This window comes from Mauremys mutica, chromosome 7 (genome assembly GCF_020497125.1).
Source record: "Mauremys mutica isolate MM-2020 ecotype Southern chromosome 7, ASM2049712v1, whole genome shotgun sequence".
In the NCBI taxonomy this organism is placed as follows: Eukaryota; Metazoa; Chordata; order Testudines; family Geoemydidae; genus Mauremys; species Mauremys mutica.
Window position 1 is genome coordinate 90,153,832 of NC_059078.1, and position 14,285 is coordinate 90,168,116.

General features: G+C 38.4%; 1 protein-coding gene across 8 annotated transcripts in view; it reads left to right on the plus strand.

Moving 5' to 3' along the window:
- FAM149B1 (family with sequence similarity 149 member B1) overlaps positions 1 to 14,285 on the plus strand; it is a 38,821-nt gene that overhangs the window by 1,414 nt on the left and 23,122 nt on the right. For 5 of the 8 annotated variants that reach the window (XM_045022560.1, XM_045022557.1, XM_045022556.1 and 2 more), the window contains exons 2-10: positions 1,404 to 1,508; positions 2,326 to 2,458; positions 3,999 to 4,141; positions 4,819 to 4,938; positions 5,559 to 5,729; positions 10,742 to 10,929; positions 11,787 to 11,920; positions 12,559 to 12,612; positions 13,121 to 13,233. In XM_045022560.1, coding sequence (XP_044878495.1) covers positions 1,404 to 1,508; positions 2,326 to 2,458; positions 3,999 to 4,141; positions 4,819 to 4,938; positions 5,559 to 5,729; positions 10,742 to 10,929; positions 11,787 to 11,920; positions 12,559 to 12,612; positions 13,121 to 13,233 — 1,161 coding nt within the window. Of the gene's footprint in view, positions 1 to 1,403; positions 1,509 to 2,325; positions 2,459 to 3,456; positions 3,653 to 3,998; positions 4,142 to 4,818; positions 4,939 to 5,558; positions 5,730 to 10,741; positions 10,930 to 11,786; positions 11,921 to 12,558; positions 12,613 to 13,120; positions 13,234 to 14,285 lie in introns of those variants that run through there. The other 3 variants (XM_045022559.1, XM_045022564.1, XM_045022563.1) reach the window with 2 other exon arrangements.

Here is a 14,285-nt window from a genome sequence, read left to right on the forward strand (position 1 = left end):
GCCACTGCTTACACTGACAGGCCTTGTCCACACTTGCAAGGCACATACAGCGCTGTAGCTCCCTGGCTACAGCGCTGGCTGTACTCCACGTCTGCCTGGGGAATAACGACTGCAGCGCTGGTGTGCCAGTGTAAACAGTGATAAATCTTACTACCTGTAACTGACCTCCAGAATTTTCCCATAATGCTTTTAACTAAAGAACTCTCTTTGTTTTGTTATGATGCCTCTCTTTGTTTTGTTGTGAACTCGGGGCTCCCAGAGCTGCTTATCTAAAAAACAAACACAGCTCCTGTTTGCTGTGAATGAGGCAGGCAGGGGGATGAATGTCCACAGCTAGTGTTTGCTTGAGGAGAGAAACAGCACGGCGGGGGGAGCGGGGAAGGGAGTCCGTCGGAGCAGCTGCTTATCTGGTCTGCAGGCTATTTGCATTTAAGAGTGAATGAGGGGTGGGGGAAGTGGTCAGAATTTGCAAGGCAGGGAGCTGACACAGTGTCGGCTCCAAAAATCCACTCTCTCTCTCTCCCCCACGCTCCCTGTCACACTCCACCCCCCTCTTTTGAAAAGCACGTTGCAGCCACTTGAACACTGGGATAGCTGCCCATAATGTACCACTCCCAGCACCGCTGCAAATGCTGCAAATGTGGCCACACTGCAGCGCTGGTAGCTGTCAGTGTGGCCACACTCCAGCGCTTTCCCTACACAGCTGTACGAAGACAGCTGTAACTCCCAGCGCTGCACACCTGCAAGTGTAGCCAAGCCCTTTGATTCTTTAGGAGTGACAGTAGTTCAGTAAACAGAAATCTACAACATAACTCAGGACCACATTTGCCCTTGAGATTGTGTTGCGGCCCCATCTTAATCTAAGTTTCTTTGAAGTATAGAAAATGATAGCCAAAATAAAGTGTGAAGGAACCTGTCTGATCTCTGTGTTTTTTTAAAAGGTTTGTTAAAATCTAAATAATATTGTGGAAGCAGTATTGATGGGTACAGTATCCAAACAAAATAAATACAACTATTATATTGTTTATGATCAGTGTTGTCATATATTTGTTATTCTAAAAACATAATTTGATGAATTATGGCCTAATAAGCTTAGTTTAAAAGGAGACAGTGGATCCTAAACTAAGATCTTTTATCTCAATCTTCATTCTGGAGTTAATTTGTACGTTTAAAGTCTAAGGCTTTGATGACAATAGCGATTTGTAATGGAATACTGGTAGATATTCAATATAGTGGCACTAATCCTCTAAGGATATAAAGACAATTCAGGTGTGCATGTTACTGTTTCCTTGAAAATCAGCAAAAACCTCTAATGCCTTTGAACTCTGCAGAAGTTTTGAGTTGTGGGGTTTATTCTCAGAACTAATGTCAAATTGAGCTTATTTATTTTATGTTTCTTTTAGCCATGGACTTGCAAAACATGCTTTAGAGCATCATCCCCTGCCAGAGCCACTAGATGACATTTACACAGCCACTCCAGCCACTGAAAGCTATGAAGAAGTCTTGAGGTATCTGGAGTAATAAAATATTTTTGTCAGGAGACCACAGAGAAACAGACAACTTTTGTGTTCTGTCCGCATTATAAAGATATCACAGCGACACCGTCTATAATATTAGGTGGTATATGTGTTGATTCACAGTGGCGTGAATCCACAGTATAATTACGCTACTAATGCTTTATTCCCAGAGATAATACAATATAGACCTCAGAGATCTGCACTTGCACAGGTTGCTAGTGAAATTAATGGGACTCTGCATGGGCAAAGAGGTCCCCAACATAGAATAGCTTCTTGGATTGGGGTCATAAGGAGGATGGAGACAATTAAATCGCAGCACTGTCCCCTTCCCAGCAGCTTGACCCAGGCTTCTCACTAGAGTAGTGACTCTATGCCTTGCTGGTTGCCCTCCCTTTCATTTTGGCAAGACAATACGATATATTTTTTCAAGCCCTAGTATACATGTATGGGAACACATGTAGTGTTTGGGAATAATTTTCAGAATCGTTAAATCCTTTTGATCTGTCACAGCTTGTGAATATTGTGGGTCATCTCATTTTTATGCTAGAAGCAGGAGAGAGGGAGTGTGATTTTCTGAGGTGTGGAGAAGATGAACTGGTAATTCTCTATGTAGTTAAAGGGAGAAGGTAGTAAAATAACTCTTGGAAATTGAATATGTCAAGAGCCTAATCTTGCAGCCCTCTACTGGAATCTAAACTGTTATAAATATGCCTTTCTATACATGAAAAATAGTTTACTCATCCACATATTTGTGAATGTATCTCATGAGAATTTTTTTCTCTCCTACCCCCAAAAATGTGCATTTTAGGGAGTCTGAAACCTTGAAGGAATCAAATTACCCAGATATTACTCCAGCTGACAATGGGAGCTCGTGGTCTGCTAGTCAGAGTTACACAGGCACCTCCACTGAAGACAGCTCAGTCTTCTCTTGGGGCTACGATGTGAGTAGAACACAGTCCTCCAGGATAAAATTATGAGAGATAGTTGAAAGGTTGTGCTGACACATTTAAAGTAGCATTTTGAATACATTTCTTTGCAAAATCCAGGTTAAGGTGAGAACTGTAAATAATGTAATGGTATTTGCTATGGGAAAAGAAATGGAGGGTCTTTCTCTCTTAACCCCTCCCAACTCTCTCTTCTTTATTGTCTAATCAGGACACGTTCTGCTAATACCTGAATATCGTGTCGAAGAAAAACTTAGTTCTCGCTTTTTGTTTGGGTGCAGCAAAATTAAATACTTTATTATTTCTCCAGTAATTACCATGGAGGGAGAGAGTGCCATAGGACACAGGGTCCTGGACAGGTCTCTCAACTGGTAAACAATTACATCAAGCCTTTATACCTTTTTTACAGACAATTTCTAGCAATCATGGAGACACTAAAAAGCAACAAATACATTTTGTTTATACATAAGCTTTTCTGCTATCTCACTAGAAAAACAAGACTGCAAGACTGCATATTGCAAGGTCGTAATAACTTTCACACAATTCACTCTGTCTTACATTATCTTGCTTCCTCACGTTACCAGGGTCACAGTTAGCCTAACTCAAGATCATTAAGATCTCTTCAAAACCTTGTTAATTATTTACTGGCTTCCACAATCGTATAGTCTTCATTTTTAGTTTAAAACTTTCAGATCACAGATAATTTGATGAGTAAAGGTAATGTGTATGGCATATATGCCATAATTGTTGAACCTCACATGCCAGTGTATGGTTTTCATATGGCTGGATTTACTAAACTGTATTTCGAAAAACCTCTGTGCTTCTCAAAGCATATTAAAGCCACTGAAATTTTTTCTCTTTTAAAAAATGTATTTCTCTTTCATATGCCAACACAGGCTCTGATTAACAGGTGCTATTGCTCTTTCCGCAGTGGAGACAGAAAAATTGTTGAATTTTAAATGAGTTGAGAAATATCTTCAGTTGTTTTCTGTCTGGAGAAGCATCCTCAGTTGTTTACTGGCTACATAGAAGATTTGGCACTTATCAACTCTTGATTACTGTTCAGTGTCATACATTTGTGGCAACATCTGATACCACTTAGCATTGTTTTTCCATTCTCTGTCACCAGCTATGGCATGATTAATTTTCCATTTCACTGAAATTTGGATGTCTTATTTTTCATGTTTCCAGGTAATTTACCTGAATTGCCATGTCTCAACTGACATAATTTTCTTTCTTATTATTGATTTAAAACAAATATTCTAAAACCTTCTGTTAAACCATCCAGTAGGGACAGTGCTGATCTAAATTTTGTCTGTACATGGGATCAGCATTTACATAAATCCGTGTTCTCTCCAGTGGAAAGATGACTTAAGGTTAACGTGCCTCTGTGAGAGAAGTCCTTACTATTTAAATTATTCCTGCTAAAGTTTAAGTAAACTAATTTTTTTTCAATTAAGGTGGCTTTAAAAAAAATTCTCACCCCAAATCCTCCCCTTTTGGATAAACATTTTTTTTCGATAATTTTCCTTCCTAGGAATTTGATAAAGCTGCCACACGACAAGTTCAGCAGATGTTCAGACACATTGATGAGCTTTTATATGAACAGAAAGAAAGTGTGCATGTTGAGGGTCTGCAAGAAGAGTGCCAACAATGGACATCTAGCTTTCCTCATCTCAGGTATTTTATTGATGGAGTAATGCTGGTAATGTCACAGAATTATTAAAGAACCAAATTGGTAGTGGTGGAAATGGCTGTATTTTTAAACACTGTTAGAATTGATGTGTGTGTGAGTGATTATACAATATGTGGAGATACAATTGTCTGTCTGCTCCCACTCCTCCCCCACCACTGCAAGGCTCATATTTAGTTCCTTCAGGTGCTTGGAAGACTGTTGATATTTTCCACTGCATTGGGCCCTAAAATAGCAACTTTTTCTTAAAAGTGATAGATGTTTATTTTTTGATAATTAAAAAACACCAATAGTTCAGCCCTCCTCTACAAATAAATAGCTTAAATCTTATTCTTACATTTGACAGATTTGCCAGTGCTTACGGCATTAATGTTAGAAGAGGAGAAAGCAAACTAATTTTCTTAACACCTATGCATGATGCCATGCAATATGTGTAGAGAAAATACCTCAAACCACATTAAAATATAATCTGCAAAGCAGAAAATTTCTCATTTGACAAGTATATTTTCAAAGCTATCTGTGTGAGATACAAGCAACCTCACTATTTCTATGGTGTTCATGTGGCTTCCCAATAAACTTTGTTTACTTTCTTGTATAATAAATCATTCAGCCATTTTACGTATCATATTGTCTGATTTTTCATATTTTCTTTTTAATATTATAGGATTTTGGGGAAGCAGGTAGTAATCCCCACAGATGAAGGTTTTGGGTGGTATTCAAGTTCACCTTCTAGCAGCTTAGGTTCATTGGATGTCAGCCCAGTACAAGAAAGAGATTCTAGTGAGTAAGTATCAGTAGAGTTCCCAGATTGTATCAGTGACTGAAGGTGATTTTTCTGCTCAAGGATTGCAACAATCAATTTATTTTCTTAATTTATGAGTTGTATATAAAGTCAAGCGTCAGCATTTTTTGTCTGGTAGGTTTTTGGACAAAGCATGGATTAGTAGCCAAAAGAAAAGAGTTACTAGATTCAGGATGGTTAGCTCTTCCAGATGAGTCTGTTGTTGAGGTGCAGTAGACTACAAATTGACCTAATATGTTGATAGTTAGCTTTTTGAGAATTTCTATATATAGTAATTGCCAGTGACATTCATTAACTATTAATGTTTGTACAGTGCTTTAAAGATATAAAGCACTTTTTTCTTTACAATTGTTTTATAAACTTATTCTCTGAGACTGTAGACTCTTGTATAAGCATTAAAAATATACAGCATTAAAATCCACAATATGCAGGCTTACTGTCCTCTCCAATACCTAACCCATTAATGTACCCATTTGGTCTTCCCACCAAACCATCTTATGTGCCTCAGTCGCCCATACAGGAAAAGCTAAATTCTACTGTTATAAATAGAATAACAAATTCCTTGTATTTTCTGCTTTTTGAAAAATATTTTGTTTGTTAAGGTTTAGTATTTTGGGCAAGAAGATACCTCTGTGTGTTACTCCCGTTCATAAAGATGTTGACTTTTCAAAACCTCCTACTGTTTGCTCTGTGGAGAGTGAAGAAGGTGAAGATGGAGTAATTGTCTCTGAAGGAATAATGGAGGAATATTTAGCATTTGACTGCAGAGATGTGTAGGTATTGAATATTAATCTATAACAACACCTCTAGTACTGGTGGCCTGGAATTTCTGTTGCTAAATGATAATATATTATGTTTGTTCGTGACATTGGGATGACAATTAATATGACAAAACAATACTTTCACTGAATCTTCTCTCACGTCATCCAACTAGAGAAACTTAAAATGTTTAAGGCTGGAGAGGAGCTTGTAAAACCATGGAGGTCTATCTACCTCCTTGAATTAGTAATTTTGCTATGCTATATTTTTCCCCTCAAAGTATTTGTCTTAATTCCTTTTTATAACTGTTCATACTAGCTGCTTCTGTTTCTGGCCTGGGTGGTTTATAACATAACAGCCTGATTCTGAATGTCAAGTTTGTTACTGGTTGTTAAGTATCAACAATGTGCTTGGTGCTGTTTCTGCATTTCAGTGTCCAGATTGCTAGTGTTTATGTAGTATTAGGTCTTTCCACCTCCTTAAGAGCAATTAAGTTGTTCTGGATTCACTATTTATGAGAAAATAATTTACATTTGTTTCCATCAAAAGAAGGAAATTAAGGGTGTCAGTTGGAAACACCACTTATTTTGTGCAACTTGCCCAATGGAGACAAAAGTAAGTAAGAAATCTGTATGACCTGTTGGTTTGTTAGTTGGTCACAAGTTAACTAGTTTGAAAAAACAAAGTCACTTATGTGTACAGATCATGAGTTTGATTGGTATATGGCAGTGATTTTCGAACTTTTTAGGGCTGGATACCCCTTTCCAAATAATGTAGTCTACTGCGTACCCCCATCTGAGATAGGTAGAGGCGACGTGTGGGAGGGCACACAGGGTCAACCCCTCCCCCCCACAGATTTCTGCCTTCCATTTAGCAACAGCTTCTAGAGGTTTTCAAACTATGGTGCTCTACGGGTGGAGGGGGGGCACAGAGGAACATTCAGGGGGATGAACAGCGACGCCAGGTGGCTCGGGCCAGCCCTTTGCCACAGGACTCGGGAAGGGAGCACCATCTCTACCCATTGACTCACCTCAGTGGGCCACCCCATCCTGTCTGGGTTGAGGGGCGCAACCAAAAATTATAACTCAAAGGGGGGGCTCCCCTGAACATTGTCCGCCATTATGATTTTTCTCATGTACCCGTAGGGGTACAGCTACTCTGGTTGGAAAACCATTGTATGGCATGTGCTGACCAGGCCAGTAGGAGATGGGTATTGCAGTGAACAAATAGCAGAAAATTCTGTAAGGTATTAAGTAGTCGGTATAGAAAACTCCTTTAACGCTGGCCCTTCCTTATCTTCAAAATGTGTAGCTTTTTATGTTAAATATTAAATAGAAGATATTGATGCTGTAATAAATAGATGCTGAAATATTTTTTATTCTGTGTCAGCATGTGAAATCTTTTGGCTGACCTATCATGTTCTTAAGAACATAAGAAAGGCCGTACCAGGTCAGACCAAAGGTCCATCTAGCCCAGTATCTGTCTACCGACAGTGGCCAATGCCAGGTGCCCCAGAGGGAGTGAACCTAACAGGCAACGATCAAGTGAGCTCTCTCCTGCCATCCATCTCCATCCTCTGACAAACAGAGGCTAGGGACACCATTCTTACCCATCCTGGCTAATAGCCATTTATGGACTTAGCCACCATGAATTTATCCAGTCCCCTTTTAAACGTTGTTATAGTCCTAGCCTTCACAACCTCCTCAGGTAAGGAGTTCCACAAGTTGACTGTGCGCTGCGTGAAGAAGAACTTCCTTTTATTTGTTTTAAACCTGCTGCCTGTTAATTTCATTTGGTGACCCCTAGTTCTTGTATTATGGGAATAAGTAAATAACTTTTCCTTATCCACTTTCTCAACATCACTCATGATTTTATATACCTCTATCATACCCCCCTTAGTCTTCTCTTTTCCAAGCTGAAGAGTCCTAGCCTCTTTAATCTTCCCTCGTATGGGACCCTCTCTAAACCCCTAATCATTTTAGTTGTCCTTTTCTGAACCTTTTCTAGTGCTAGAATATCTTTTTTGAGGTGAGGAGACCACATCTGTACACAGTATTCGAGATGTGGGCGTACCATGGATTTATATAAGGGCAATAATATATTCTCAGTCTTATTCTCTATCCCCTTTTTAATGATTCCTAACATCCTGTTTGCTTTTTTGACTGCCTCTGCACACTGCGTGGACATCTTGAGAGAACTATCCACGATGACTCCAAGATCTTTTTCCTGACTCGTTGTAGCTAAATTAGCCCCCATCATATTGTATGTATAGTTGGGGTTATTTTTTCCAACATGCATTACTTTACATTTATCCACATTAAATTTCATTTGCCATTTTGTTTCCCAATCACTTAGTTTTGTGAGATCTTTTTGAAGTTTTTCACAATCTGCTTTGGTCTTAACTATCTTGAGTAGTTTAGTATCATCTGCAAACTTAGCCACCTCACTGTTTACCCCTTTCTCCAGATCATTTATGAATAAATTGAATAGGATTGGTCCGAGGACTGATCCTTGGGGAACACCACTAGTTACCCCTCTCCATTCTGAGAATTTACCATTAATTCCTACCCTTTGTTCCCTGTCCTTTAACCAGTTCTCAATCCATGAAAGGACCTTCCCTTTTATCCCATGACAGCTTAGTTTACGTAAGAGCCTTTGGTGAGGGACCTTGTCAAAGGCTTTCTGGAAATCTAAGTACACTATGTCCACCGGATCCCCCTTGTCCACATGTTTGTTGACCCCTTCAAAGAACTCTAATAGATTAGTAAGACACAATTTCCCTTTACAGAAACCATGTTGACTATTGCTCAAGAGTTTGTTTTTCTATGTGTCTGACAATTTTATTCTTTACTATTGTTTCAACTAATTTGCCCGGTACCGACGTTAGACTTACCGGTCTGTAATTGCCGGGATCATCCCTAGAGCCCTTTTTAAATATTGGCGTTACATTAGCTAACTTCCAGTCATTGGGTACCGAAGCCGATTTAAAGGACAGGTTACAAACCTTAGTTAATAGTTCCACAACTTCACATTTGAGTTCTTTCAGAACTCTTGGGTGAATGCCATCTGGTCCGGGTGACTTGTTAATGTTGAGTTTATCAATTAATTCCAAAACCTCCTCTAGTGACACTTCAATCTGTGACAGTTCCTCAGATTTGTCACCTACAAAAGCCAGCTCAGGTTTGGGAATCTCCCTTATATCCTCAGCCGTGAAGACTGAAGCAAAGAATCCATTTAGTTTCTCCGCAATGACTTTATCGTCTTTAAGCGCTCCTTTTGTATTTTGATCATCAAGGGGCCCCACTGGTTGTTTAGCAGGCTTCCTGCTTCTGATGTACTTAAAAAACACTTTGTTATTACCTTTAGAGTTTTTGGCTAGCCGTTCTTCAAACTCCTCTTTGGCTCTTCTTATTACACTCTTGCACTTAAGTTGGCTGTGTTTGTGCTCCTTTCTATTTGCCTCACTAGGATTTGACTTCCACTTTTTAAAGGAAGTCTTTTTATCTCTCACTGCTTCTTTTACATGGTTGTTAAGCCACGGTGGCTCTTTTTTAGTTCTTTTACTGTTTTTCTTATTTTGGGGTATACATTGAAGTTGGGCCTCTATTATGGTGTCTTTAAAAAGGGCCCATGCAACTTGCAGGGATTTCACTTTAGTCACTGTACCTTTTAACTTTTGTCTAACTAACCCCCTCATTTTTGTATAGTTCCCCCTTTTGAAATTAAATGCCACAGTGTTGGGCAGTTGAGGTGTTCTTCCCACCACAGGGATGTTGAATGCTATTGTATTATGGTCACTATTTCCAAGCTATGGTCCTGCTATAGTTACCTCTTGGACCAGCTCCTGCGCTCCACTCAGGATTAAATCTAGAGTTGCCTCTCCCCTTGTGGGTTCCCGTACCAGCTGCTCCATGAAGCAGTCATTTAAAGTATCGAGAAATTTTATCTCTGCATTTTGTCCTGAAGTGAAATGTTCCCAGTCAATATGGGGATAATTGAAATCCCCCACTATTATTGGGTTCTTAATTTTGATAGCCTCTCTAATTTCCCTTAGCATTTCATCATCACTATTACTGTCCTGGTCAGGTGGTCGATAATAGATCCCTAATGTTATATTTTTACTAGAGCATGAAATTTCTATCCATAGAGACTCTATGGAACATGTGGCATTCTTGAATGCCGCAGACATCTCCTGGCCTTCAGAACTTTGTACACCTCCTGTCTTGTGGAAGATCCTGCAGCTGGAGTCTCTTGCTGCCCCTGAGCTTTCTTTTTATATCTTTTAAATACAAGAGCTTTATTTCTTTTTAATTCTCTGATATTAAGTTGGTTCTATATTCTAAATATTTGGTGGTTGTTAGGTCAACAGGCAGGAAATGCTACTAAACAACTGTAGTTAGTTGCCTTTCTCTCCAAAATTAGTGACTTTGTAGTGATGTGCATTCAAAACTGCTGCCTAGTGGGGAGATGCATGAAGATAATAGTCCCACTGGAAGTTAAGTACTCAAATTGTAAATATTAATATATATTTTTTATAAAGCGCTTTTTATTCATGAATCTCAAAGTGCTTTACCAAGGAGGATAATTATCATTATACTCATTTTACAGATCAGAAAATCAAGGCACAGAGAGGTAAAGTGGTTTACTGAATATCACACAGATCAGTGGCGGACTCTGAAATATATTCTCATGTCAGTGCTCTATCCACAGAAGTGTGCTGCCTCCAATACTAGATTCAGTGGGTTATCTGCTCTTATTTGTTGAGTGCACTACCACCCCTCAACAGACAATAATCTATGAGAAATATGCCATTTCTGTTGAAGTAATTTCTTGTAATCATGCAGCCAGCTGTCCTGACCTACCCGTTTTAACTTGAAATAGAACTAAAGTCTAACAGAGGTGCACATATGTAACAGACATATAACCAGCCATTTAAAACATGAAATGATTACAACAAGAATACAAAGGATAGAGAAAGCAGTATGTTTAAGTCAAGATAGAAATCTTGCTCACCGTATCTTTACAGGGAGGAAGAGTTGCATGAAAGGAAAATGGGACTCTCATCTGACAGACAGAAATTAGGTTTCCCTCCTATATCTCCATGTTACTGCATGAAGGATGCTGTGCTTACATATGTGTTTGATGATGTGTGGAGTGAAGTCCTGGGCTCTGTGGAGGAGTTAATCTGCCGGCACTGGGAAGGATCAGTCTCCGGTAAGGATCAGTGTTGAAATAAAATTTGAAATGGATGTAATACTCTGATGCTGTCTTTAAAAAGGATACTCTTTGTTGTGCTTAAAATTAGTAAGCCTTAGCCTCATAGGATATGCTGTATTTCTGGAGGCAATATTTGTACATTAAATCACACTTTAAAGAGAGGTAGTCAATACTTTTTATTACTTAGTATAATATTTATACCTTCTATAGTTTCCAATATTATTTTAGAATCCTATAAATAACACTTGTTACTCTATTCCATTTGGGAAACACTGTTTGTCTTCCTACTACCCAAAAATAATCAGTTCACTAGTGTGTTTGATAACCACACAGGTTTGAAGTACGCTTATTTCATCTTTTGGTTAGCTGCTGTCCTGCATCATCAGAGCAGAGATATTACAGTAATGTACTGGTAGTGTTTTGTTTTTGTTTTTTTAAAGAGCGGTGAATGGGGTAAATTGAATAATAAAAAAATATTTTAGATAGTACTCCCCACATTATATTTTCAAGGGATGTTAAAATCTGTAGTTAATATTACTGTTTAAACAACTTATAACCTGCCTGCCTGTGAGAAAAACCATGGGATCCATACTTGCAGAGTAGGATTTTTTTACTACTGTATGGAATGGAATAAAAGAGAGACATATTTTGGTGATGACCCTTTAACGACAACAGTACCTTGATTTTTCAACTTGATGAGACATGAATTTAACAATATTAAACAGAGTTAAACTCCTGAGTGAAATCTATCAAAAAAGAGCCTAAAATCTTTGGATTCAAAGTATTGCCCATAAAAGTGGCAATGCTGGCAGTTTGTAGTGATGTGGATTCTCCATTCTTCTTGTTTTGCATAGATGATGAGAAAAATGTCATAACTGTAGAAACAATGAGAATGGATCCTGGAAGCCCTTTTCTGCAGTTTGAACCTCTGCCATTGGTGTTACCTCGAGTGCCACAAGCTAAAATGCCCTCCATCACCTCAAATTTGGTAAGCTCTACTGGCCAAGTGGTTAAGGTTGAGTTGGAGTAACACTGCCTGCCTGGCCAGAGAGGCTAAAGTTTTCTAGAGGGAGATTTGTGCTTTGACCTCTTCGTAAAATTAGAAGCATGATCACTAACTGCCCTTTCTAAAACTTTAGTTTTGTTATGCCTCACAGTCGCAATTGTTTTTTATCTGTTTTAAATGTTGTTGTTGTTTTGTAGTATCATTTATAATGGACCAAGGTACGGTGAGTTTTGAATGGTAATGGTGTAGATTCTTCCCATACTTAACATTGCTTGAGTTAAATTGTGAGGTTCTGATTGGTGTGCACAAGAGATGTTTTAGGCACTGTCAGCTCAGCCATTTCCAAGGTCATTAGAAATTAGAGATTAGAGTCTAGTCTCTGTGAAGTGGTAAGTGACTCTACATTTAAAACATGATCTTAAAAAAAATTTTTTTTAGATACTGATTCAGGCCCTGCATGTTCTACTTTAGGATTAGATATCCCTAAAGTGGAAAGCACCAAAAATGTTATCTATATTCTATCAGTTTTTAACTCAATTCTTTCCTTTTTATTTCTTTCTTCCCACTTTTCCTGTATAATCCTCTACCTCTTCCTCATGTTTGCCTTATTGTATGTGTAGTGCCCACAACCCAGATGTAGCCGCAAAACCAAAAAGAGGAGAAAATCACCTCAAGTATGTATGCTGGAGAGATTAAAGCTCTATTGTTCTTACTATTGGTGTCATTGTGGTGGGTGGAATTTGCCATTTTTCCAGATCAGCTTGAGTTACAAGGAGAGGATTTTCCAGTTTTATTCTTGACATAAAAGAAGTGCCCAACACATTGTAAAGTGAGATCATAAAGATTCTCATATAGTCGTTATATTACACTCATTTGTGCACCATGTCACAAGATTGTTTCTTGCAAATGAAAGCCTCAGTTGTGAAGCTTTAAGTACAATATATAGTATGGTAGCAGATATTTTAAAATAAAAATATATACTAAGTGCCATCATTTGCAAGACGAAGCTTCAACTGTTATTTATAGGATACTTAGCTAAACTGTGAGAATGATGTATATGAATATACTCTACTTTGGTTGGAAGCATTCAGCTTCTGTTGTTTTCCAGTGATTATGTGATAAGGGCAAGAACATAGGTGAGTCATCATGTCCAAAGTAAATCTATTTTTTTCTGACTTGCAGATAAATGTCTCTCAAGGATCAAGTGGTGGCCCTCAACAAAATCTGAATGGTTTGATGGTGATACATGGGATCCACTTACAGCAAAGGAATCTGCCTCTAATAGAGAAAATACTGTAAGAGTTAGTAGCTTTTTGTCTTCGTAGTACTGTAGTAAAGTTGAGCTCTTTAATGCTAGGAAAGAAGAATGTATTGGGATTAAACCCCGTGTCAAAGAAATTAATTTCCCACAGTGTAAGCAGTGGATCTCGATTATTTTCTCACCTATTTATCTGTTCTCATTGATGCAATATATTTACTGCACTTGCACAAGACTAACTTTATGCTCCTGTGTAAGCTACTGGGACTACTCGCATGCTTAAAGTTAGGCACATGCTTAAATACTTTGCTGAATCAGAATCTAACAGTGTTAAATATACTATGATTTCATAAGGGTAGCTAAAAGCATGGTGTTGAGGTTTGGTTTTCTTTTTAAAATGTAGTGGTTGGATGCTCATGTAAGAGACTGATACAACTTGATTCGCTTGAGGCATGAAGGAGAGAAAATGTAATACCAGTTCTCTCTTACCATTCTGCCAATATACCAGTCTGGAACTGGAACAAGCCTGCTGTTTCATATATTGAGTCTCTCTTAAAGAAATTGTGTGGTGGTTTTGTGACATGCAACAGATGGAACAAGCAAACTCAACACCTTTTTGTTTCTGATCTAAATATTATTTCAACTTGGTCTACAGAGATGAAAGATTAATGCACTAACCCATTAAGCCATCTAATCCCAAACTTTTAAATTTTATTTTTTTAATATGGCTAGTTTATCACTTAGTTAGCTGTTGTCTGTATCACAACTGGTACTAGCTGGCATAGCTTTTGTCATCGTGAAGAAGACAATCACAGGTTGAATGGAATTGGAAACTAAGGTGCCCTCTGAGCCCTAGTGATAGACCTGTTTGATCTGGTCTGAGGCAAAAAGCCAAGGATGTGAGGGTTTAGCTTGGATTGCCACTCTCTGTGTTGTATAGTAATTCTTCCATTTCTATTCTCTTCAATCCGGAACATTTCATGATAATTAAAAATGAAGCCTACCTCCTTTCTTTCTATTCCTTGCCCTAGTCCTTGGTAGCACAGCCCTCCGTGACTTATAGAATGGTATCAAAAGTGTCTGTGATGG